Source organism: Olea europaea, chromosome 16 (genome assembly GCF_002742605.1).
Source record: "Olea europaea var. sylvestris chromosome 16, O_europaea_v1, whole genome shotgun sequence".
Classification (NCBI taxonomy): domain Eukaryota; kingdom Viridiplantae; phylum Streptophyta; class Magnoliopsida; order Lamiales; family Oleaceae; genus Olea; species Olea europaea.
The window spans coordinates 20,053,005-20,080,738 of NC_036252.1; the positions used below are offsets into that span (position 1 = coordinate 20,053,005).

Consider the following 27,734-nt stretch of genomic DNA (forward strand, 5'->3'; position numbering starts at 1 on the left):
ATATTTAATTGACAATTTCACGCAAATAAATTCTAGACAATTGAATTGCTTATAATTTATTTTCTTTCCATGCAATTTCTATACTTACAATCAAACACACCATAAGTGTAAATCAACCTAGGTTGTACAAAGATATAGCAAACTCATATTGAAACTATATTGCTATGCTTTGTTAAATTCTGCATTTTTTTGCTGATAAAAATTTGTAATTTAATTAGCTGTTTCAATTGCTCACAAATATAAGAAAATATAACACTTGCAATTTGATCATATGAAAATGTCTTCATAACTTCAATAGGTTTTCGCTGCAACTATTTACTGAATACACTTTTGTTCATTCCAATTGAAGGTATTTTTCTTCGAACGGATATAAGGACCTTTATCCAACTGAATCCCAATGAAATAAATTCCAATTCATATATGCAGACCCAAAGAAAAGTGCATGGTCAGGTGATATACACATCAGTGTCCATAATAGCTTGGCTTTACTGGTGCATTTGGATGTGATTGTGGCATATTTCACCAATGAATCACAGAACTAAAGAAACAATTTAATTTCAAAACTCTCACAGACAAAGATATAATCACATTTAAAATCGATTATAAGAAAAGTGATTCATTGTAAACAGGATTCTACGATCCTGAATGTGTCTCAAAACGTTATGGAACAGTTACTAATGTAGGAGACAAGTTGATTTTCAAGAAATATGAAATTATATAGACATCTAAGATAGCATTCAAACAAGTGGATGCAAAATCTCGGCAAATATAGCTAGAAAGAAAAAACAAAGCAGCCAAAGGTCAAATAGTCAAATCATCAAAAAGTAGATATGACATTTAGAACGATTCAATACGCTTCTTCAGAATGATCTTCGTCTATTTCTTCACCCCACCATGATGAAAACCCGGGGTGACCTATATTCCTGTACCCCCGAGTATTTTCTTGTTAAGTTGATCAATTCCTATCTAATGCTAGAACATTCTAGTTACTTCAACAAAAGAACATGGAACCTGCAACATCCTTGTGCAACCTGGGCAGCTGAGGAACGGGGATACTTTCCTGTCCGGACAAACTTTCAGAAAAATCCTCGAACTTTAGAATCTGTCCCATTTGATGGGCTGCAAGATGTGCATAAAATATTGGTGCAACTGCAATGAAGAAAAGTGCAAAGATGATCAACTTTCTCATCAGGATGATTAACAGGATAGCAAATTTTAGCAAGGACTCTTAACGTACCTAGTGAGCTCGCAATAGTACTTCTTTGGTTCCTGCAGAAACAAATTAAAACAATTACTGAGGCCAATTAAAAGAATACTAATCCACTGGGACATAAGGGGGGAAAAAACTCTCTCAAGGTCCGAAACTTACACGTATGACAGTGAATGGATAAGGTTTTGTAAATCATCAGGAGAGAAACCAATTTCATCAAGCAAGACATGATAATGGGCAGGCCGACTTGTACCCTGTCATTTTAAGTTATGCATGGGGGTACATTCAGTAAATAAAAAGGTCAGAGTTGTTCACTCAAGAAAATTCCAGGGCTTTACTTCAGTTGACAAGAGAAAATGGATAGAAGAATAAAATTTATATAATATCTTTAGTTAACAAATCAAAATCTCGGTCTAGCCTTATAACTTATTCCAATCAGACATGCCAGAGTAAATTCTAAACTCAAAACACATTAAAGTTCATATATATATGATTCAGCATTGTGCATCGAAAAAAATAATGGCGTCAACTTAAAAATAAACTATATTATACATTCTTGACATGAATCCACTAGATGGCCAACAATGGGAAACCGAAAATCACTAAAAATCTGCAGTAGTCATTGGCCAGTGAGATGCTATTGCAGATTGGAAGCAATTCAACTCCGAAGGTCAGGTCGAATTGCTGTAGCAGCAGTGTGGAAGTCCAGCACAAAGATCCAACTGGAAATTGTTCTCTTCTACCTAAAGCAAATGGCCTTTGATCATAAATAAGCAGACGACTAGGGCTCCTAAGCTGAGATGTTGATGTGGTTGTCACATCTCATATTCTGAGAAAATGAAACCCTATCTTGCCTGCTGACTTGTTTCGTCACATCATTAGGATTCTGGGTAGATTATACCATGATTTTCTTCAAAAGTATCTGTGCAATAATGCCTTTAGCATGGCAAACTCGTGTGGTTTGGATCACAGGAGGTCATGGGTAATTGCATAAATGGCAATGATTTGGACAATTTATTTGAATTTTCAGTCCCCCTTTCAAGTACCGGTAGCATTTCCTTTATAAAAGTAAAAAACAATTGTTGTAACATACCTTTTTCACAAGTCAAAAATCAATTGGGAGCTCTAGGATTCGGAGTCCCCTGTGAGAGGAACAGAGTGGGGTCCTACACCTGAATCAGTACCATCAGTTTGCATTTTCTTAACCCCCAAGCACAAATCACTCTCACATAATCACATTCTTCCTATTCATTAACAGGGCTTTTCGAGGGTTTGCATGATAGATCCCATGCAGTTTGATCTTAGCGTTTAGAGGGCTATGTTCTGCTCTTCATCCTCTAGAATGAACTCAATTTCCCTAGCTATCCATGAACGAGTCTCAGGCAGCGTCTACAGTGAAAGGCCAACCTGATTCGTTGGAGCAGTATTACCTACCTACATTACCTGGTCAATGGTACTCAGTAATCAATAACCTAATACCCAACCATTCTCAAAAGAAAAATTTTCTTTTTCTGATACTTTTAGGGATTCATGCTCAATTTTGAACATGAGGTTAAAATACAGACGTCATTCCACATTGTCAGTCAATTTTCTTCAATTTGACTGCAATTCTTGTCACGTCCTTAGCTATGTATGATATCGTGGCTTTCTAGTACTGCAGAAATAAGTCCATTGACAAATTCTGAAGGATATGTTTGACACTGCAAAAAAGGAATTAAATCCCTAATTCGATTCCCACACTCTATAGTTGTAAATAGATTGGCATCTTCCTAATTTAATTGTTAAAAATCTGGTCATTAGGGTCTAAAATCTCCTAGAAAGATTTATCCCTATTTCTTTGCACAGAATTAGTGTCCTAATTACAAGTCAAAAATTCTATTAATCTTGATCTGGAGCTCAAGAATTTCTCCTAAGAAAATCCTTTATTTTTTTCTTCTCTTCTCTAACTTTTGTGTAATACCTTGAGTTCATTGCCCTTTTTTTAGCCTAGAATGTCAATTACCTCCAAAATCTCAAATCCACCCCAGAATGTCAATTAGTCTACTCAAACATCACTCAATGAAATTCAGATTATTCACCCATCCTGTTCTGGATGGGAAAAATGACCTAATTTGATCTAAAGTGGTTCGAACAAAATTGAAAGGTAAAGGGAAGCTCAACCATTTGACAGGCCCTGTACCCAGCAAAGAGGGTCCAAAATTTGAGGCTTGAGATGTGGAGGATTCTTTAATCATATCATGGCTATAGGACATGATACAATCTGAAATTAGTGAAAATTTTATGTTTTTAACCACTGCCAAAAGAGATGGGATACTGTGAAACACTCGCACTCCCAAGTCAACGATACAGCCTATCTTTTTGAAGTTAAAACCGAGATTCATTCCACTAAACAAGGTACAATGTTGGTTACTGAATATTATAATACCTTGAATGGTTTATAATTTGAACATGATTACAATCGAAATCTCAAAACGACTTGTGGTGATGATGCACCGATCATGTTGAAATTTGTCAAGGAGAAAGAATATATGAATTCTTGGCTGCACTTAACATGGAATTCGAAATCTGAGAGCCAGTACTTAGAAAGGAAGAGGTGTCTTGAGCGAAGTTTTCTCCATTAAGCTAAGAAGGGAAGAAAGATTGTGATGCTTGACTCCCCTGTTGCTAAAGGATTTGTGCTAGTAGCGAGAAAGAAGCCATCTTCAAATAGCTTCGGTGTTCCAAAGCAGAATCATGATAGTAGAGAACCACCGAAAAATAAACGTGAATGTTGTTGTAACTTTTGAAAGAGTTCCAAACATACAAGGACGATGTGTTAGAAATTGAACGGAAAGCTATCATTTGGTAGAAATAACCAGCAGTAGTATATCCCATGAAACAGCTGAGCAGACATAGTTGTTACAGATGAATACCCGTCCAGCAATGAACCAGAGGTAAATACACTAAATAAAGAGGAGGTCAAGAAGCTTCAAAATCTTCTTACTTCAACTGGAAAACTATTGGTTTGTGTTCATTTGCACACTAAGGCAACCATAATTCATCTAACGCTTTTAATGCATCAAAGGACTGTAAAACACATGATAACTAGGTTGTTAATTCAGGTGCTACTGATCACATGACTAACTTACCACGTCACTTCACTACGTACACCCCATTTCCTAGAAAACAAAAAATAAAAGTTGCAGATGTACATATTAACTTCAACTGCTGGAAAATGGACTATTTTCCTCATTTTCAATTTCTCATTAAAATTTGTACTTCAAGTGCCTAACTTTTCTATTAATCTGTAGTCTATTCATAAACTCACAAAAGACCTGAACTGCAGCATTATATTCTTCTCTGATTGTTGTGTCTTTAGGAAATAGTTATAAGAAAAATATTAGACTTGACAAGGAGAGTGAAGAAATTTATTTCTTGGTTGTGACAGTAGAGGGAGATCAATACCTCTGTCTCATTTAGCTAGAAGGATCTCACCAAATAAACTTCAAATTTGGCTTTGGCATCTTCGTTTAAAACATCCATCTTTTTAAGTTTCTAAACCCTATGATACTCGGACTTAGGTACGGGTATGTATCTAAATATCGGATATCTTATTTTCTAAAAATGTATTACAGGGGGACATGGCTAAAAAAAGTCCAAATTTCAGACACGAATGCGTGGGTATGTCTTGCAAACTTCAATTTTTTATTTTATTTATTTATTTTTTTTACTAATCCAAAATGTCATTTTGAATGGATCAAAATAAATTATTAACAAGGAAGGAAATGAGTATTAAATAAGAGGTTAAGACGAATAAAATAGAAATTTGGGATTTAGTTTTCAATCATAGGAATTATTAAATATTATACAAAATAGAAAATGAGGGATTTGATTGCACTTTGAATTTAGTGGAGCACTATATGAAATCCATTTTCATTTTATACAAACAGAACCCTAAACCACCATTACAAAAAGAGAGAGAGAAGGAAAATTGAAAGAAAAAAGAAAGAAGAATAAAAAGAAGGGAAAACATAGCGTCACTATCCTTCTCCATCCTTTTGTGATGATGTTAGGTTTATAAAGAGCAACAATGGGAAAGAAGAAAAGAGAAAGTAAAGGAAAAGAGAAAAAAGGAAAGAAGAAAGGACGAAGTGTTCAATTGAAATTTAGAGGATCCAACACATATCCCATATCCATACCCGTGTGTGTCATGTTCGACATGAGTATCGGACTATTTCGAAGAGTCAGAGCATTTGAGTCTAAAACCATGCTTCGTACTTTGTTTGAAGACGTGGATGAAAAATCTCTTCATTGTGAAGTATGTTAATTTGCCAAACATCGTCGTGTTTCATTTCCTTTGAGTTCTAATAAATTTATATATCCATTTTCATTGATTCATGAAAACAGAATTGGGAAAAAGAATTTTCTATTTCACGTTTCACTGTGCAAAACAAAACTCCTACTTATAGTACAAGAAAAAGAAAAACAGAAAAGGAAAAATACAAATCAAATCCTCTATAATCTCTAAACATGGCAATAATCAAATAATATACTATGTCTATAGAAAGTAGAATCCCTAACAATAATATAAAATCACTCTTCCAATCATCTAGGGATTTTAACACTCCCCTTCAAGTTGGATCGTAAATGTTGATTGTATCCAACATGGACATGAAATCATCAAATTTTGGTCTGGGCAGTCCTTCGGTAAAGACATCTACAATTTTTGAGCTATTGTGAGAACATAGGCCATACGAATCTTCCTTCCTCAACTTTTCCTTTGATAAAGTGCCTGTCTACTTCTACATGTTTCTTCGTGTCATGCTGAACTAGATTAAAAGATGTATATTACTGCTTTATTATGACAATAGAGTTTGATTGGCAACTTTATTGTGACATGTAACTCTTCCAGAAACTTCCTCAAGCATAGTCCTTCACAAATTCCTTATGCAACATCACAAATTCTTTGTGCAACAGATTTGAACTCTATTTCAGCACTACTTCGAGCTACTACCTTGAGGTTGACTGTCATTTCATTTGTGAAAAAATCCAAAAAATTAATCTCTACTTGTTATGTGAAGACTGAAGAGCAACTTAGAGATATCTTCACAAAAGCATTGAATGGGAATAGGATTGAGTATCTTTGTAACAAGTTGGTCATGATCAATATCTATGCTTCAGCTTGAAGGGTGTTACAACACTATTGGATTTTTCTGTTTGATGATCGACAGACACTTGATAGCCCCGATTTTTTTTATCACTACTATATAAAAAGGGCAATGTTTCGCTACTGTAGAAAGAACATTAGATTCTTCCATTTCACAGCAATTTTTTTCATCTCTAGAGTAAAAACGACAACGTTTGCAAAAAAATGAAAAAAAAAAAAAAACATGCAGGCTATAGTGATGCACCCACTTATCCTCAATTTAGGTGGATCTTTCTTCTTTTCCATTTTTAGACGCTACTGTCAGTTCTCTCCATTTTACCACGTAAATTATTTGTTATATATTTTGTATGGATTGATTGAGGTCTTGTTGTTCTGAATTTTAGTTCTTATTCTTGTTTTTATTGAAATTTGTCGACGGCAGCTCAATATCATTTACCGGAATTTGATTGATTTTTTTCTTGTGTTTTGTGTGAATTGGTTTCATTTTGAATTTTTTTTTTTTTTTTTTTTTTTTTTGTTTTACTGAATTCATAATATTCATTATATATATTGAAAATAAAATATTATAATTGTAAATTCTACCTAGGTAAAAAAAAACATAATTTTGAAAATAATATTTGCAGAGTAGTCCTAATCCTCCTAAATAAATATAAATAGGGGATGGGTTTTATTCAATTTTCCCAGACACGTGTTTGTTTCTAAAAACAAATTTTACCAATGGGGTCGACCCATCTTTGTCCATGGGGTTGATCCCCTTTCTTACAGTATTTACGCTCTCTTAATTGTGATTACTTTTGATCATAGCTACTATTTTATAATCTCCACTACTAAATTCTTTTTTTTTTTTTTTATATTGTGCAATTTTTTGATACTATATTTACTTTTAATTTGGAATGAATGTAGTAAAGGAAAACAATTTAATTCTTGTGGAGTTTTTAAATGATTAACTTTGAAGCCATGCTATTTATTATTTTCAATATTGCAGGATTAGCTGTTATCTTCCCCCTTACCATTTTTATTGACTTTCAATGTATTGTTCACCGAAAAATTTCACTAGCCAAATATTGCAAGTAACAAAATTCTACAACAAATTAGCTATTTTCGAACTGCAAGTCTCAATAGAAGTGCTTCCTTTCCTTTTTCTCTTCTTCTCTATTTATTTTCTCCCTTCCCCGTTAGTTATAAGTAAATTATGTAATTACACAAATCATTAAAGTTGATGACTTTCTTACAAACTTCATTGACCATCCACCACGAAAAAATGTACTTCTATTTTAACAAGGAAAAAATGTTATTTGTATTGCTATTGTTTTGAAGAAGTACCCTTTAAATTTCAGTCGAATTCAGAATGCTGTTTGGATTCATTAGTCACCAAATTCAGTTTTGGATTTTCAATTTCATTTCATTTGAGGATTTAATTCCGAATATCCTCTTTCACTTTGTTTAGTATTAAACTAATGGAAATTAGTGCATTGTTCTTTTTTCCTCTGGTTTGTACATAACTGTAACTTAACTTTATTTCCCTTTCTTTTTCCTTTATTTACTATGCACAACCTCAAGTTTTACTAATCTCATGAGTTATGATATACATAAAAAATCTTACACAAACTGATTAATTTTGTGCTTATGTAAACATTTTGTCTCAAAGAGTAAATAATAAAAGAAAATCATGTCAAATTACCAGTGATGTTTCTCACTAAGTTACTCTTTAGTTATAGCTGTTTTCACCAACATAAGAATTAAGACTTGGATATTCTCTTCTAGAGTTAAGTTGCTGAGTGTACTATGGTAAATGCTTTAAAATTTTTGTTCACATCTCCAGGCATATGTATTGAATATTGTTCACGATAGTTCCAAACATCATTTTTTTAGCGGTGGACGTGCAGCTAGAATTGGAATAATTCTTTATTTTTCCCAGTCCACTGTTCAACTTTTTCATTTGACAGTTTTGAAAATTAATGATTTAGTAGCTGGAGATATAATTATTAGTTTAAATGAACGAGATGAGGACATAAACCATTGGGGCTGCCTCAGGAAAGTCAATGGAGGAGGGTGGTATCTTGTAAGTATCCTACATTATAGTTTATCCCAAGGAAGCAATTTGTTTCAAACTTGTTAAATGCTAGTCTTTTTTTTACCCCTTGAAAATTGCATTCCCACGACTATTTTAGTAGTTGTTGCTCATAGAGCTAAATGCTTTAAATATGTACACAATCTAGATAAATTTTTTACCTTCTATTAATTTCTAATGGTCCACTTTTCTCGAAGTATAGATAACACACTTTTTTCCGGTCTAAGAATAAAGATATCACTTGTTAGTTTGTATGTGAATTTGTAACTTCTTCAGGATATGCCTACTTGTGACCTTGGTTTACCTAATCTTCTTGAGATTCAACAATTAGTTTATTTAGTCGACAACATCAGCTTAAAATATTCTATGTAATAAAAGGCTGATTTTCTAAAAGAAGCTGATTCCTTTGAAGGAGAGCTTCATTTTTAAAATATTCACTTCCTCCTTTTGAAGTGGACAAGAAAAATCCGGGTATTGTTAGAAGCATACATATGGAGGATAAGTTTCTAGATTTCAAAAATATTGAATCTCAATATTGGACAGAACTAGATGTAGTATTGAGTAATGTTAAGGAGTTTTTGAATTTTACAGAGTTTAAGTTAACGAAATATCTATCAGAGCATCGTTTAACAATACAATGCCTTGAAGTTTAGTTACACTGCTCAAATTCCTCATCACGAATGGACACCTAAGTGTTGTAGAACAACCACGTTTTAAGGAGTACTCAACATTTCATTAAGAAAAATAGCCGTTGATGAAGAATTTTAGGACTTTCAGGCTCTAACTTCTGCTTTACCTTGAATTATTTCTCTAGTGTACAATAATACATTTATATCTACAATAATTTGTTGAAGAATGTACTGCTATGGTACTAGCTTTTTTTGCTTGGAATGCTTTTACTGTCCAATGGAATACTTCTTTGACTAACTATGACTTGAATTCTCATTATTAATGGATTTTATTGATTCTGCAACTTTTGGTAGAAAAATAACATTTTGTGGAAAAACGATGAGTGATCGACTCGTATAACTGGTTAGTTCCTTACCAATAATTCCAACTTCCCATATATTTTCAAACATATTCAATACATACGCTAACCAAACCATAATTCATATAGACTAGTTTTGTTTCGGTTTCCAATTTGCTGGCTTTCTGTGGATGTCCCAACATATATCTTCTTTGTGTCCTGGTTTGCAACAACGTTCATACCAGGGTTGACCCTTTTGTTGTTTTGAGTTTGACCCAATTACTGGCCCTTTAGAATATAGACCCAATGCTCCAAGCCCGTCACCGGAATAATTGGGCCCAATATTAGAACTTAGCCCAATAGAAGTTATATCTCTTTGAAATAAAGGCCCACTTTTAAAATTGGATGACCCATTATGTTGAGGCCCAATTCCTTTCATTATACGGCCTAAAACTTCAATACTAGACCCGACCCACTTAGCATCTCTCCAACGACTCTCTTCATGCCTCACTTTTGCAAAAACTTCTAGCAGCGACGACAATGGTTCCCAATAGAGTATTCAGCTTCTGACATCCTCCAAATCTCGTGAAGCCCAGTAAAGAACTCGAACACTTTCATTTTCCAGTTTTTTCTGATAATATACGCTATCTTCTTGGCACTTCACTTTTCCTCATAACTCAGGTCGAGTTCTTGCTACAGTGCCATTATCTCTAGGTAATAGTCAGTCACCTCTTGCTTTCCCTGCTTCGTTTGCCACAAACAAGACTTGATTTATATATTATTTATAAATTATTTAAATTTTACTCTTAACCACACATTTTAGTAGACCTACAAGTACTATTGACTTATCCATAACTCATTTCTATCTATTCATAAATTAAACCGATTATATTTTTTTCTCCAAACAAAGGCTTGAGCATTTGTTATTGTCAAATTTTAGGCTTTCTAAAGTCTTTTATAGTCTCAAAGACCCTAACCAAAAGACTCCAATTTCTGGTCAGCTCGGCCAAGGAAGAAATCCTCTTCTCTTTCTAATCAAGACACTCTTAAAAGAGTGGATAAAGGGAAACAGAAGGTGGTTGTGGTGGTACCTCCGATTCTAGGGTTTGCTCAAGCATCATGCCCAAGCAACATTGATATCCTTGAGGCAGTCACAAACAAAAAATATTGGGCCCCAAGGAATAACAAGAGGCTCTAATTGATGAGTAATGTGATGGTGGAAACTGACATATTCTATAATTTTAAGGCAAATGTAGCAATCTCAGAGGACCAAGTATGTAAGGGCAAGCTAGTAGAGATCGATAGATTCCTAAGAGAAATGATCAACTACAACAGTATCGAACTGTGAGCCTGAAGGATGATAATGATAGGCAGGCACGAAGATTGTCTATCTCGAACTTTATAAGGCGATGATTGACTCCAAGAGGCAACTGAGGCAAAATCTCTGCAAACATCCAAGGCCCTTGCAAAGTACAAAGAATTTGCTGACTTCCTCTACCAAGATGGTGATTGAGCATGGACTTGGTAATTGTTGAAGTTTTGGCTACACGTATTGATTTAACTTGTCACATTGGGTCTGTAGGCGCCATCATTTTGCCACATTAGCATGGGTACAAAAAAGACAATTATGAGGTTCAACAGAAAGATGATGTAAATCATTCATAAATATACATCCTTGTCCATTTGTTCAATTTTTCTGACGACCAAAAATGGAAGGACAAGGGGTAAAAAAAAAAAAAAAAATGAGGACACAATTTCTGGGTGGTCTCTAACTACTCTGCAATATAGTTAGAGGGAAGAATAATAACAACTTACAATCATCCCTGCATGAGAACACATGAAGAAATCATAATTTGTAGGATGAACAACTTTGGTGTCCACAACAGTACCTGCAGAGAGAGAGAGAGATAGAGATGTCAGTGTTTGATTTACTATGAAACAGGAGTAAATTGATGAAAAAAACTGACCAGGTGGGACATTTCCAGGGGCAGCAGCTTGAAATAGTTTAGTGCGATGATTCTTTTGAGCCACTATGAAAGTGAACTTTGGAACATCAACCTCACCAAGATGCTGATACGCCTACAATAGGAAAACTTTAGGACTTCTGAATCAAAGTTGTCATAAATGAACTTACACCAAAGAGCAGCAATATTTTTACCGAATACGTCTGCTTCTATTAGTAGATGTATAAAAAAGATCAGCAAGTTAGTTTACTTATATACAAAATATTGGAAATCAAACAAAAATAGATGAATCATATTTTTGAAAATTCTTTTTAGTAATTCCACAATTTTCAAAAAAAGTAACCCCAACACAATGACGTTAGAAGGAAAGCAACAGAAAAAGGCCGATAGAAGCTCATTCAAATTTTCATGGAAGCCAAAAACAGAAAAGTACCTTGATCATTTGGTCAAGCTCAGTGTTCATAACTTGAGCAAACTGTGATTCATTCACACCATCCCTGAGAAAAGTTGAAACCTGTTGATTTTGGGAGAATAACATATTTCATACATTGATTCTAAACGGGTTACATATATGTACATACATACGGAGGATATTTCTCGTTAGGAAAGATCTGGATTTATGCACCTACCATATATTCATCTATTAAATAAGTAAAGACCCCCTAAATTGATGCATACAATCTCATAACACTCCCCCTCAAGGTGGAGCATAGATATCAATCATGCCCAATTTGTTACAAATATAATTTACTCGATTCCCAGCTAAGGCCTTAGTGAACACATCAACTAATTAATCTCCTGTCTTGACATGTTTTGTTGAAATCAATCCTTGTAACTTTTCACGAACAAAATGACAGTCTACCTCTATGTGCTTTGTTCTCTCATGAAATACTGGATTAGTGACAATGTGAATAGCTGCTTGATTATCACACCACAAGTTCATACAGTGGGACTTATCAATGCCAATCTCTTCAAGTAAGTGATGTAGCCACATAAGTTCACAATTCACCCGTGTAATAGCTCGATATTCAGATTCTGCACTTGATCGAGCTACAACACTTTGTTTCTTACTTTTCCAAGAAACGAGATTACCCCCAACAAAAACACAATACCCTGTAGTAGAGCGCCTATCCACAAGAGAACCTGCCCAGTCAGCATCCGAGAAACCCTCAACTCTACAATGACCATGGTCTTTATAAAGAATCCCACATCCTGGAGCTCCTTTAAGATATTTTAATAAATGAGTTACAGCATCCCAATGTGAAGTTCTAGGAGATGACATAAACTGACTAACAACACTTACGGGAAAGGCAACATCTGGACGAGTGATTGTGAGATAGTTCAACTTTTTCACTACCCTCCTGTACTGCATCAACCAACACATCTCCATCTTCTGCTCCAAGTTTCACATTTGGTATCATAGGGGCATCACTTGATTTTGCTTCAGCTAATCATATCACATCCAATAGATCTAGAGTATATTTTCTTTGAGATAGAAAAATTCCTTTACCACTTCAAAAGATCTCTATCTTCAAAAAATATTTCATAGGACCTAACTCCTTTGTCTGAAACCTTGTGCCTAAGAAAGTTTTCAGCATACTCATGCCACTGCTATCACTACCAGTAATCACAATATCATCAACATATACCACTAACAAAACACATCCAACTGTAGACTGTTTAAAGAATACTGAGTGATCATATGCACTTCTTTGCAAGCGAAATTCTATTACAACCTCACTAAATCTTCCAAACCAAGCATAGGGTGATTGTCTTAGACAATACAATGACTTTTGCAGTTTGCATACCTTCCCTGACTCTCCTGAGCAATAAACCGGGTGGTTGCTCTATGTAAACTTCTTCAAGCAAATCACCATAGAGGAATGCATTTTTAATATCCAATTGGTGAAGCTGCCAATGATAGGTAGCAGCAAGAGAAATGAATAACCGAACAGAGGCTAGTTCAGCAACAAGAGAGAAAGTCGCAGAGTAATCCACATCATAAGTTTGAGCATACCCTGTAGCAACCAAACGAGCCTTCAACCGAGCAACAGATCCATAAGATTCATCTTGACAGTAAACACCTATTTGCACCTGATTGCCTGTTTATTGAGGGGTAAAGAAACCAAGTCCCATGTGTGATTGTGTTCCAGTGCCATCATTTCTTCTTGCACGGCTGCTCGCCAACCACTATGGAACAAAGCCTCAAAGACGGATTTTGGTACAGACACATGCTCCAAGGAAGCAATGAAGGACTTGGAAGATGGTGACAATGCATGGTAAGTAACAAAAGAAGAGATAGGATAAGTACATGATCGTTTACCTTTTCGGAGATCAATGGGAAGATCAAGAGAAGGATCAGGAGGGGACAATGAATCTTAAGGCGAAGCAGCAGGTAGAGGTGATAAGTCATGGTCAATAGCAAGCGTAACCGGAGATTGCTGCACACGACGAGTGCAAATACTTCGAATAGGACGAGAAGGTACTAGTACCACAGGTGTAGTTACAGTGTAAGCAAGGAAATCATCCTCAGACTCAATAGAGGATGGAGCATAAGGCATAGTAGTACTGGAGAAAGGTGTGGACTCGAAAAAGGTTACATCAGCAGACACAAAGTATTGTCCTAAAGAAGGAGAAAAACATCGATAACCTTTATGATGTCGAGAATAGCCCAAAAATATACACTTAAGGGATCTAGGATCAAGCTTGGAAACTTGAATTCTCATATCTTGAACAAAACAAGTACATCTAAATATTCTAGGAGCAAGAGAGAATAAAGTATGAGAGGAAAACAAAATGGAATAAGAGATCTTACCATCTAAGATGGAGGAAGGCATACGATTGATTAAGTAACATGCAGTAGAGACTGTATCTATCCAAAATTCTTTTGAGACTTTCATATGAAAAAGAAGAGCTCGTGCAACTTCCAATAAATAGCGATTCTTTCTTTCCGCTATACAATTTTGTTGCAGAGTAACGATACATGAAGATTGATGAAGAATGCCATTTTGGGAAAGAAAGGAAGTAAATGTGGAGGAGAAATATTCCTTAGCATTATCAGTCCTTAAGATACGGATAGATTTATCAAATTGAGTTTTAATCTCAGCATAGAAAGCACAAAAAATTGAGTATAGTTCAGAACGATTTTTCATAAGATATAACCAAGTAACTTGAGAATGATCATCCACAAAGGTAAGAAAATAGCGAAACCTAATCTTAGATAAAACAGGGCAAGGACCCCAAATATCAAAATATATTACATCAAAAGGGGACGCAGCTCGTTTATTTAGTCTAGGGAAATATGGCACCCCGTGGTGTTTTGCTAATTGACACGACTCACAATTTAATTGAGGTACCTGACTAAGACTAGGGCATAACTTCTTCAAAACGGGAAGGGAGGGATGACCGAAACGACAATGGAGCTGCAGAAGAGAAGAAGTACTAGTGCATGCAATTGACCTCGGCACCTGTGTAGGAGAAGAGTCTAGCACATACAAGCCATTGAGTTCACGCCCTCTACCAATAATTTGCTTCGTCTTAAGATCTTGGAAAACGCAATAGGTAGGAAAGAAAAGAATACTATAACTAAGGGATTTAGTAATTTGACTCACAGATAAAAGATTGAAATGAAACTGAGATAAACATAAAATGGAAGACAATGGTAGAGAGTTTGTTGGATGTGCAGTGCCGCATTCGACTACAGGAGTTGTAGAGCCATTAGCTAAAGTGACATATGGTAATTTAGAAGAATACTGAAATGACGAAAGTATACCTGTATTTCTAGTCATATGATCTGTAGCACCGGAATCAATTACCCAATTGTGGGATGAGGTAGATAAACATGCTACAGAAGTACCTTTATTGGCTAAAGTGGAAGCGGAAGTGAAAGCAAAAAGTGGAACGGGCTGTTGAGAAAAGTAAAATTGTGTAAGGCGAGCATATTCATCTGCTGGAATGGTAATTTGATGCTGAGATGTAGGAGGTGTAGGTAAAAGACCATCATAAGCGGCAGCATTGACAAATTTCCCCACACGAGTCTAACTTGTGTTTTTCGCTGGTTTGCCATTTAATTTCCAACAGTTTCTTTTCACATGTCCTTGCTATCCACAATAATAACAATCACGAGAACCGCTACTAGAGATTTTATTCACAATTTTCTTATCACTTTCAACCATGATAAATAGATTACCAAAAAGAATATAAAATGAAGTAGCTCAAATAAACTCCAAAGCAACTTAATAATAGTACAAGTCCAACAATATTGCAAACTCGATCAAAATGGAGCCCAAATAAGTAATCGCACAAAATAATAGGCCCAAACACCACACTTGAAACAGTCCAGCCCACTTCACAAATCAATTGGACAACTTAATTAAACTATAACCCAAATAAATTAGCTCAACAAACAGCCCAAAAACACATTTCCCAACAATAACCAAACTGCCTAATTGGAGGAACAAATTGAAACAACAGTCTAAATCAATATATTCAAACCCAAACACAATTCTCAATAGGCCCAAGTGAAATGAAAAAAAAAAAAAAAAATCAGCCCAAGTCCAATAACACACCAAGCCAACTGCAATCCAAAAAAAAGGAACCGATCACTATATCACAAGCCACCAGCAAAGCCCAACCAGAAATTGCGAAAGCTTTATTCACGAGTGACGTCGAAACTTGAGGGACACAGAGAGGAGGCAGAAAACCACAAGCGACGTCGCCCGAAGAGGGGAAAAATTTCTCCGACCAAGACCTACTGCTATGCTCACCGAAAAATTGAAGAACACGCAAGGACGCTGCAATACCTGAGAAGACGACCGTCGAAAGCCCAAGAAAACCCACTGTAGAGATGCCAATTCTGATTAAACCGAGTGACGTCGATTATGAACCATTAACCGAGCTCCAAAAACTCAAGGGACAACCATAGTGATGCCGGCGATGATGAATTGAGTGATGTCGACTATGTGGACATCAAGAACTGAGCGTCTCGAAGAAAATCGTAATATCCATCGCAACCATACGTGTTGAGAAAAAGGTTAAGGATTTGATACCAAGTTGATTTTGGGAGAATAACATATTTCATACATTGATTCTAAACGGGTTACATGTATATAGATACATACGGAAGATATTTCTTATTAGGAAAGATCTTGGATTTATTCACCTACCATATTCTTTATTGTGAAGTTATCGGGCTTATATAGATAACTGTGAATGTGCACTTGACATACTTGGTTCATTTTCATTCTTTATGGGTTTTATTATGAGATTTTATGCATCAATTTAGGGGTCTTTAGTTATTTAATAGATGAATAACATCCTTGAAAGAGTGCTCAAATTTGATACAATGTTTGAAAGCTGGAAAGTATTGACATGCTTTCTAGTTGTTACTTAATTGGGTATAATTATAATGGAAGAAAAATACGCAAATTAAGATAGGAGTAAATTGAGAAACTCAAATGCATCTATTTGATAATAACTTGAATAGTTTAAAATTCCAGTTTCAACATGCAAGAACTAGTAGAAAATTTGCATAAGTATAACTTTTGAAAAGGAATGTCAGGCTGCCAGTTCATCATCTGCATAAAGCTTTGATTCGGCGTGTCACAAATCGAACAAATGAAAAGATGTATAATGTACAATAGTGTGGGGTATGTATACAGATATATAGCTATTAAATTAGAAAATGAAAAGGTATGTAATGCACAAGCATCCAAACACACTGTTGTCATGATGAGTCTTACCTGAAAACAACAATCTGAGATGGTTTGCGCCGATTGCTGATTTGATAGAAATCCAGAAGCAGTTCCCTAAAGCACGATAATGTGGTATTCCTTCAGCATTAAGAAGAATTATAATTGTGAAAGGGACATTGAAAATCGTTTCAAATTAGTACCTCATAATGCCATCATCCTCCCCATTTGCTAAAGGCTTGAATAAAGATTCAATCATTTCCAACTTTGAAGCCTGGGTTCGCACAACTGCCCTATACCTTGATATCAGCGGCCATGGTCGAGATCCTACAACCTAGACAAAATAAATTGATACAGTGTTAAGCATATCTAGAATGTGATGACAGAGTACTGCAAACAACTCTACAGGCATCAAGAATTACAGCAGCAATGGATGGGATATCTGATCGACCAGGAGACCCATGTGAGACATCCATTCCTAAGATCATTGTTGGTGTATCCTTGATGAGGGGAATTCCACGAGAATGCTCTATTGCTAACAATGAATTGATCCCTCCTAGCTACAAAGGAAATTGTTGAAAAATAAGGCGAAAAATACAGTGAATGAGAACGTAAAACATGACTAGTTTTTATGAGTTCTGATTGATATATTACCTTGGAATTGATTTTGAGAAGCACGTTTGTGAGGTACTGTTCATTAATCTTAATAGGAGCAATGCATTGGGTAACAATACCCAAGCTACTCAGACACTTTTTCTTCCAAGGTCCTATATGTTATCGCCAAATTTTTTTCCCGATATAAAAAGGTGTGTGATTAGCATGAAACAATATAAACTTGCTAATATAAGACAAAAGAGTTGATACCATAAATATCAGAGTTTTTCCGCTCCGCCAAGACACAGAGAAGAAACTCAGGAGGGTCAGGTAACTTGGTCATTAGCCGTTCAAACATCTTTTCTACACGTATCACAGGCCCAGCTATTCTAGATTGTGAATCTTCCTCAAGTAATGTATATGGGCGTTCAATGTGCTGATGTGAAGGAAATGAAAAGATAAATGGTAATTAAGAAAGCAAATAAAACATAATCAAAAAGAATTATTTACAGCATACAATGCCCTTGTTCCTTCCACAATTGATAAGTTCCCTTGAAATATAGCTTATATCGCAACTTGAAGAGAAGTTGACAATTGCCCAGCTGTCTATCCATGTGGCTCTATAAAGTTTCTTCAAAAGAGAAAACTTAAAATGGTCAATTGATAAGTTAGAAACTATAACCATTGTCTACGCCGGAAGTAAAATTCTAAAATTAAGCAAAACAGAAAATGGACTAGAAACACCAATCTGTTTGTCTTCTCCTTTTTATGCCCTTCCTTCCCAAAACAAATTTAATTACCGTTGTAGAACACAAAAGACTACCTTGTTATTGAAGTTCCAACGACCATTCCGAGGAAAGCAATCTTCACCTCCGCCAACCTTTAACTGCAAGTAGAAGAACATAAAACAATCGTAAATCTGCAATGTAAAAGAATCTACCCAAGGATCATCAAAACAGTCAATAATCACCTTGGGTGCCTCGAGGACACGGCCATCAACTTGAGTAAGCTGCTTTTCAATTGAAATGCCACAAGTAGCAAGGAGTGGGTTGCCATCGTAGCAATAGTTCTTCACAGCCTGCAAAGTTTCATGGTAGAAGAGAAACTGCAGTATTAAATAAAAAGATGAAAAGGAATTGGCTGAATCACTTACATCTGTTATAACTTTAATTTTATCGAGAGGCTTCTGCCTTGATTTTTCAATTAAAGATGTTCTCTGCGTCAGTGATAATGCTTTTGTGTATCTTTGTAGAGGAACCAGATAGCACAGCTGAAGAAGAAAAAAAGCAGGAAACTAATTTTTTGAAAGAGGCCAAGGAGTTGTGAAAGAAAAACAGAGATAGTTCAGATTTTAGAACATAACTACAGAAAGAATTTCGCACCTCCAGTGGCATATAGATCGGTCGTTTAGGTTTTCCAACATCAAGGCATGGCATGAAGGCTGAATGTTTAAGTTCTATGCCACGGTGTTTGGTAAAATACTCATACACGGTAATTTCAGAAGTCTCCCCTCCGTCATCGCCACGATTACCATTTCTCAATTTCAACGTAAAACTGGAAACGTGAATCACCATCAAGAGTCTTTCGGCTGTAAGGAGTGAAGATAATACTCCGTAAGGTTAGTAATCACTCACAACTGCTGATGGCAAGGGTTCTCACTGAAACCAATGATCTTGAACTCCATATTATGATGCCTGGCTTTAATCCTCATATTCTTCAGCGTCTTTTTTGCCTATATGCAGTCTCAATATTATTAATAAAATGAATTGGAAGGAATAGCAAGTGGAAATTAACAGCAAGGAGTTGACAGTTGTTTACCTTTGTCCAGTCAATATAACAATGTTCTCTCACATTTTGGTTAGCAAGCAGGAAATCTAGTACAGGTCCAGGTGTCAAAATAACAGTTGTAGATACATCTGTACCAAGAAAATTAAGCAGCATTAAAAATTTAAAATGTTCACTGAAGAGGATCGCTGTTGCAAGATGATATTAAAAATTTACCCATATTCAGAGAAAAGCCACCAAGATTCGGACTAAAGCTGGAATGAAATCCTCTTACACCAGTCACACCCCCTCCAACATCAGAGAACATCCGTGAGTCATCATGAAAGAATGATTGTCTCACTAAAAGGCACCCTCTGCATCCAACATTCATGTTTTATGCAACAAGCTGATAACAATTTTTCAAATACAATAAAGAACCGATATTTAATTATGCCTATTAGCAGCTTCTTGTCTGAGTATAACATCTAGCACCCTCATTGCATCTTGAACTCTTTCTGGTTCAGCTCCTTGAAGGGCAAAAGAAATAAATTTCAACGGCACTTTGGCTGCATAACTGATCTCTACTTTAAATGTTTTCGCCTGTAGAGAGTGCTTAGACCTTTTACCAGATTCACTCAGGCTCCCGTCATTGGAAGGACTCCCACTACTACAAAACAAAGGATTTTGCTTGTGTTACAACTAGATGTACTGTTAAGTCTGAAAAAATAAGCACAACGTCAACATATGATAATAGGAATCACCTTTTGCCAATAGACTCCTCAAGAATTATTGTGAACTCCGAGCAATTTTGAGGTAATGGCCTCACTGTATACAGACTATGTGCCCCGTCATATGCAAAACTCTTCCCAGAAAGTTCAGAAGAGTATGTTTGGTAAAGCTTATCAATGACTTTTCTCCCAATTCCCTTGCCATCAACAGCTTTTCCATCCTCAAAATGAATGGAAACCTGCATACATTATGAATCATATAACTTATTGCTGTATCATAAAGACCTGTATAAACAAAGAGAGGATAACTGGTAAGTGTACGCTGTAATGGTAAAAAATTTCATCAGGATTTTTGACAGAAGCTTTGAAGTGATTTGTGAGCAGAGAGATGTGCTGTCCAGAAGTCCCAAATCCAGGCCGGCTAATTATAGACCGCTTGAGCAAGTCCACTTTTTCTACCTTCACACTTGGTGGTATAGTTGGTGATAATGAGGGCAAAGATGGGGAATTATCCATCTCTTCACAAACCTTTTCCATTTCCCTAGTCGAATAAGTAACCTAAAATAGTAAAGCAACAAATTTTAATAAGCATCATCCTTTTAACAACCAAACCAAAGCAAGGAAACAAAATGAATTACATGTATGTTTTATGCCCTAGGTCCAATCAATTTTAAAAGTAACACTTTTAATATGATTAATACATTATTATTTATTGCAGATCTATTATTTAATTGAGTTATTATTCAAACAAATTAAATTAATAGAGTCCGCAGATTCAAGTCTTGATAACTTATCAATCACAAAAATTTATGATTGTAAGAAACAAATTACATGCGACAATTTTAAATTAGCCGTGATCGTAAGTAATAACAAAATATGAATATCATTGTTGTGAATAAGGCCTACACGTGTGACATTTCTCACAAGCTAAAATACAGTGACATTTAAATGAACGCATAGATGTTTTGTTAAGAGATAACTATTTGAGCATCAATGATTAATCTCGAACGTTCAATGGTGAAATTAGTCCTTCAACTTGAGGTCATCACAATGTCTTCAAAGAGTTGCTAATAGGGCATGTCAAGAATCATATAAATGTTTTGAATGATCAATACAGAATTCGTCACTCTTAGATAATAAGATATTATGATCTATATTTCATTCAGTTAAGTTGATAATGAAATCATTAGCCAATGTGAGTTCCTAAATTGAAAAAAGTTTCAATGTTTATTGACTTAAGAGTGGGATGAAAGTTATAATCGATAATTGAGATTACGCACTTCCATATCTTGTAATTAATTGAATTCTAGTTACAAAGGGATTATAGTTTCATGTTAAACGAACAAATTTGGTCTTATCAATCCACGTGACATTTTTAGTCATATGTATTGCCTGACACATTGCTAGATTTCAATTTGTGACAACAAATGTGAATTAATTAATCTAAGTAAATTTAAGATTAATTTAAAGGATAGTTTTAATTTATCTTATTATGATTAGATCAAAATAGTAATTCAATCGTTCAACATCGTGATAGAGAATGTAATGGATCACACACAAAAGGAGAATTAGAAGAATGATATTATGAATTAATTAATTAGATTGTTTATTTATGGGCTTAAGTTAATTGATTGTATTAATTAACTTATATGCTACGTTTAATTAATTGGATTAATTTAATATTGGACTGGCTTATATTTATTCAATTAAACATCTATAAATAAACAATTAGAGTTCAATTTTTCATAAGTTGGTACAATAACAATTGAGATTGCTATTATAACTAATACATTTCACAATATCACAACCTTGCTAGCGCAAAAACAAAAAACAAACAAAAAAACTAATCTCTTATTATTGTTCTCAAACATAGATTACCATTGAAGGTTGAACAATTGAACGAGTATTGTGTGGAAAGATCAATTCACAAAGGCATGCAAAGATTGTAATTGTTCATGATCCAAGATTCTTGAAGGAATTTGAAGAATTTACTAAATGCATAATTCTAATCATGATTTCTATCTAAACACAAAAATGATCATCGAAGGGAATTGAGATTATTTTTAAATTTTACCATGCATGTATAAATAAATTCCTAACAATGATATTGGAGCCGAATTTGTACTAGTTGAAAATTATTTTTGAATCTGGAAACAATCAATAGTTGATTATTGATAATTTCTTTGTCTAGCTTTTAAGAAAATTGATTTTAATAAGTGGTCAACGAAAGTGCTAGCGGCAGCAATCATAGTCAACATTAGCGACTTGGCTTTGCATCTCAAGGCAATCTAAGTCGCTAATCACAATAGCGCCAATCGTCGCTATGAGCCTTTTTGCAGCACCAACTTTTATGTAGGAGCAAAGAGTGCACAATTGCCATATAATGATAGCGCTCCCTGTGATGCTGTTGGTGGTCATTGAGTTGTTGTCGACATCGCCCAAGTGATATATATTGGAGGGGGGCCTGTTGTGTAATTTGTCAAATTGCAGGCCTCTACACGCAACTTTAATTCATGGGGTTATCTTACAATTTTAAAAGGGCCTATTTGCAACTAGAAAAATTGGGGGGATCAAAATACAATTTCAAAAAGGGTTTTCAACATAAAATTTGAAAATGATTTAAATTTGAATTTCAAAAGAGTTTGACCACAAATTCAATTTTGACCAAAATTTTATTTTGAATTGACTAATATTTATTTATAAGGCTTTAAATTAATGTCAAAATTGGATTTTAACTAAAATTTTAGAACTTCAACCCCAAATTGGATTTTAATTTGTTCAGGAGTTTCATCCTATATTAAAATGTTAAATCAATTCGCCATAAAATTTTGAAATTAGAATTGGAATCTATTTTATATTTTATTAAACTTTGATTTTACAAATTTTATTTAGATCAAATTCGCCCTATAATCTTAGAATTAAAGTTGGACCTTAATTTGGTATTTAATTAAAACTTGATTTTAATTAAATATATCCGTCCGAAATTTTCTTTTTAGAAATAGAGTTGTACTCTAATTTGGTATGTAGTTTAAATTTAATTTCGATTAAATAAAATTATTAAATTAATTGTTAATTAGATTAATTAATTATTTAATTGTTCCCATCCTTTTATATAAATCAGTTTAGACAAATTTAATTGTTAGAAATTTAAAATATGTTTATGTATAATATTTGATATTAGATAATAATGTATTTATGTGATGAGTGAATACTTATTGGATGATTTTAGACTCGAACATGTAGATGTGTTGAATGACTAGTTTTAATTCTTGTTTTGGACCTGCGAGCCATTTATTAATTTTGGGCTTGTGAGCTCATTATTAATTTTGGACATGTAAGTCCGTTATTATTATGGGCCTTTGTCCAATTCTTTTAGGTACGCGTGCCAATTAGTATAGAATACAAGTTACAATTGGACTAATTGAAGATATAAGAACAAGTAGAGACCATAGTGATGAAGCAATGTATGATTCAATGACATGCCCCCAGGAATGACCAACTAGTCTTCCTTTTGGCTCGAGAAGACTAGTTAGTAAAAATCCATAAGCGTCCACATTATTATGTTTGTTTATTTGCATATTGGGAGTGTGTATATATGTGTGTGTGTGTGTGTATATATATATATATAGAGAGAGAGAGAGCGCCCCTTATTGAGTACACCCAAGGCGTCACATTAGGGATATTTTGAAACTATGAAATATTAGATAATTTTGAATGATAAGTTTTGACTTAACTAAAGTTTTATCTTTTGTTAGGTATACTCGAGATAAATTCTAGAGATATATTAAGTTAAAACATAAGATGTGAAGACATTGTCACTTAATGATCTAAAAGTTGTATGGAGATACAATTGATAATAGAATCTAATTAAATAATTAATTAAAGCTTGTTGAGTACACTTAATGTTTTAATACTACAAATGGGGTCCTAGGCCACTAGGAATCAAGTACGGTTTCTATAAAGTTATGTAAGAGAGTCATAAATTTAAGTTAAATAGTAAGAGCATAATTAGTTTAATAAAAGATCATGTTAAATTAATTGAAATATTTTTCACGTATATTAATTTATTTTTTGTCATTTATAGTTTTGAATTATGAGTAACCATTACGTTGGATTTTATGCAACATAAGAATTTTACGTGGTTCGGCAATGTGCCTACGTCCACGAGAGCGAAGCGGAGATTTCTTTATTCAGTTATGAAAAAAGGGTTACAACATATTATTTATACTAACCCTAGCCTGGGCCCATATAAGGCTTTAAAGCCCGTACAGAAAATACCTCTGTATCGTACCGCCCATTCAGCGTCCCTAACAACCAGATAGTGAATTAGACTCACGCAAGGCCGATGCCGTCGCTCCGTTCAATGCACTCCGCGCCAGCATCGGCCCTTTGATCCAAGGCCTGTGTTCCACTCTATATGAGCCACATGTACAACAATCTCCACCTTGGCGAATATTCACCCCTTAGGAGAAAAAACATAACTTGAAAAAAATCACACCATTTAGGATCAATGGGTTGAGACACATCCTCTCTAACAGCTAGAGATGTTAATCAAGTTCAAGCAATGCTTGAACCTATCCATTGTGATCGGCTTTATCATCATGACTGCTGCGTTCCTAAGGTATGCACTTTTTCTAACAACAGCTCTCCTGAAGTAACCAATTCTCTTATCTTATGAAATCTCACATCAATGTGCTTGGTTCTTGCATGATAAATCTGATTCTTAGCTAAGCAGATCGCGCTCTGACTATCACAGTACAGTTTCATTCTATCTTGCTTGATCCCAAGTTCCGTGACAAGCCCTTTCAACCACAATAATTCCTTGACTGCCTCAGTTGCCGCCATATACTCTACTTCAGTTGTAGATAATGCCACAAGTGATTGCACCATTGACCTCCAACATATGGGCCCACCTGCGAGTGTGAAAACATAACCTGTATGGGACCTTCTGTCATCCAAATCCCCTGCATAATTTGCATCTACATATCCTTGAACTGAAATATCACCATGTTGTCTCTCAAACATGATCCCGCACTCCATTGTACCTTTCAAGTACCTGAAAATCCACTTTACAGCTCTCCAATGCTCTCTACCAGGATTAGCCATATACTTACTAACCACGCTGACTGCATGTGCTAAATCTGATCTAGTACACACCATTGCATACATTAAACATCCAACTGCGCTGGCATAAGGTACCTTTGACATCTCTGCAACATCTTCTTCACTCTTTGGACACTGATTATTAGACAATTTGAAGTGATTTGCAAGTGGTGTGGCAACTGATTTTGCATATGACATGCTAAACCTCTCTAACACTTTCTTCAAATAATTTTTCTGAGACACCCATAATTTTCTAGCTTTCCTATCTCTGTTGATCTCCATGCCAAGAATTTTCTTAGCCGGTCCCAAGTCTTTCATATCAAACTTATTGTTCAACAAAGATTTCAATTTGCCTACCTTATCCATGTTCTTAACAGCAATTAACATGTCGTCCACATACAACATCAAGAAAATATATGAGTTGTCCTCAAGAACTCTGTAGTAGACGCAACAATCATACTCACAACGACTGTAGCCAATCTGAATCATATGAGAGTCGAACTTCTTGTACCATTGCCGTGGAGACTGCTTAAGCCCGTATAAAGACTTCTTCAATTTACACACAAGGTTCTCTATTCCTGGTTCCAAAAACCCTTCTGGCTGCTCCATGAAAATCTGTTCCTCCAAATCACATGAAGGAAAGCAGTCTTCACATCTAGCTGCTCTAACTCCAAATTAAAATTAGCTACCATTGCCAAAACAATCCTGATGGAAGTGTGTCTGACGACCGGAGAGAAAATTTCATCATAATCTACTCTCTTCCTCTGTGAGTATCCCTTTGCTACTAATTGAGCATTGTATCTTTCTCCTTCCTTTTCTGACATTGTTTCTTTCTTTCTATACACCCACTTACACCCTATCTGTTTCTTCCCCTCTGGAAGCTCCACCAAATCCCAAGTATCATTTTATGCAATGACTCAATTTCCTCCGTCATAGCCTCTATCCATTTACCTTTCTCCTGACTACCAATGGCATCCTGAAAAGTTATAGGATCGCTATTGCTGGTAATGAGTGCATAAGAAACCGAATCCTCAAATCCATACTTTGCTGGTGGCTTGGTAGTGCGACGTGGTCTATCTAAGGCATCACTATGATACTGCTCCAACTCTGACCTAGAACTATATGCTTCCTAAGCATTAATTTTTGTGTTAACATTGTCTAGCTCTACTTGCACCACTTGGCTCTCACCTCTGCCCTCGTCTGAATTGAGCTTCTCTTTATCTGTAGAAACTTTAAGCATGAATGCTTCATCAAATACTGCATCCCTACTTATCACCATCTTCCTTGTCTCTAGATCCCAAAACTTGTATCCCTTTACACCTTTAACATAGCCTAGAAAAATGCATTTTCTTGATTTCAGATCAAGTTTGGATCGCTGATCACTAGATACATGCACATACGCCGGACAACCAAATACTCTTAATTCAGAATAATCAACTTCATTACCTGTCCAAACTTCCTTTGCAACTTTCCTATCTAGTGCTGCTCGTGGTGATCTGTTTATGACATAACATGCCATGTTCACTGCTTCTGCCCAAAAACTCTTCGAGAGCCCTGCATTCATCCTCAAACATCTTGCCCGTTTTGCAATTGTTCTATTCATCCTTTCCGCAACACCATTCTGTTGCGGTGTCTTGCGAACTGTATAGTGTCTCTGAATACTATGCTCCTCACAAAATCTCAGAAACTGTGAATCTGTATACTCTGTACCATTATCTGTCCTCAAATACTTAATTTTTCTGCCCATCTGGTTCTCTACTTCTGCTTTCCATAATTTGAACTTGGCAAAGGCTTCAGACTTGTGCTTCATGAAATATACCCAAACTTTTCTAGAGAAGTCATCAATGAAAGTAATAAAATACTGAGATCCACCTTTGGATAACTCCCTCACTGGTCCCCAAACATCTTAGTGCACGTAATCAAGAATTCCCTCTGTCTTGTGCTTTCCCATCTTGAACTGTACTCTGGACTATTTCCCAAGTACACAGAACTTGCAGAAATTCAGCTTGCATGATTTTACCCCCTTCAACAAATTCCTCTTGTGAAGCTCAACCATGCCACGTTCTCCTATATGCCCCAGTCGCATATGCCATAGAAGAGTGTCATCTGACTCTGATTCTGCTGTAACAACTCCACCTACAACTGTATCCCTGGGTAGTTTGTAGATATTCCCTACTAATTTCTGACCCTTCATCACAATCATAGCCCCTTTCTTCACTGTTAGAGCCCCACACTCTGACTTATAAGAGTAATCATTTGTGTCTAAAGTGCCTAAAGAAATTAGATTCTTTTTCAACTCAGGTACATGCCTAGCATTTTCCAAGGTCCTTATCACACCATCGAACATTTTAAATTTTATGAACCCCATTCCAATGACCTTACATGATGCATCATTACCCATCAGAGCAGATCCAAAATTACCAGAACGATATGAATGAAACCAATCCCGATGAGGACACATGTGATATGAACAGGCTGAATCAAGTACCCAACAGTC

At 35.4% G+C, this 27,734-nt stretch overlaps 1 protein-coding gene across 5 annotated transcripts in view; it reads right to left on the minus strand.

Annotated features, from left to right (window-relative positions):
* Positions 1-600: 600 nt before the first annotated feature.
* Positions 601-27,734, minus strand: part of LOC111412439 (protein argonaute 16) — a 42,704-nt gene continuing 15,570 nt past the window's right edge. Inside the window, exons 2-24 of one of the 5 annotated variants that reach the window (XM_023043371.1) lie at positions 20,456-20,692; positions 20,168-20,373; positions 20,033-20,070; positions 19,861-19,933; positions 19,644-19,780; positions 19,461-19,558; positions 19,277-19,374; positions 19,025-19,196; positions 18,796-18,912; positions 18,613-18,720; positions 18,466-18,528; positions 18,160-18,273; positions 17,913-18,078; positions 17,703-17,815; positions 17,471-17,608; positions 17,252-17,382; positions 17,100-17,165; positions 11,792-11,855; positions 11,362-11,473; positions 11,210-11,283; positions 1,370-1,464; positions 1,238-1,269; positions 944-1,149 (exon numbers count right to left, since the gene is read on the minus strand). In XM_023043371.1, coding sequence (XP_022899139.1) covers positions 992-1,149; positions 1,238-1,269; positions 1,370-1,464; positions 11,210-11,283; positions 11,362-11,473; positions 11,792-11,855; positions 17,100-17,165; positions 17,252-17,382; positions 17,471-17,608; positions 17,703-17,815; positions 17,913-18,078; positions 18,160-18,273; positions 18,466-18,528; positions 18,613-18,720; positions 18,796-18,912; positions 19,025-19,196; positions 19,277-19,374; positions 19,461-19,558; positions 19,644-19,780; positions 19,861-19,933; positions 20,033-20,070; positions 20,168-20,373; positions 20,456-20,671 — 2,589 coding nt within the window. In that variant the 5' untranslated portion in view covers positions 20,672-20,692 and the 3' untranslated portion in view covers positions 944-991. Of the gene's footprint in view, positions 1,150-1,237; positions 1,270-1,369; positions 1,465-11,209; positions 11,284-11,361; positions 11,474-11,791; positions 11,873-17,099; positions 17,166-17,251; positions 17,383-17,470; positions 17,609-17,702; positions 17,816-17,912; positions 18,079-18,159; positions 18,274-18,465; positions 18,529-18,612; positions 18,721-18,795; positions 18,913-19,024; positions 19,197-19,276; positions 19,375-19,460; positions 19,559-19,643; positions 19,781-19,860; positions 20,074-20,167; positions 20,374-20,455; positions 20,693-27,734 lie in introns of those variants that run through there. The other 4 variants (XM_023043370.1, XM_023043368.1, XM_023043369.1 and 1 more) reach the window with 4 other exon arrangements.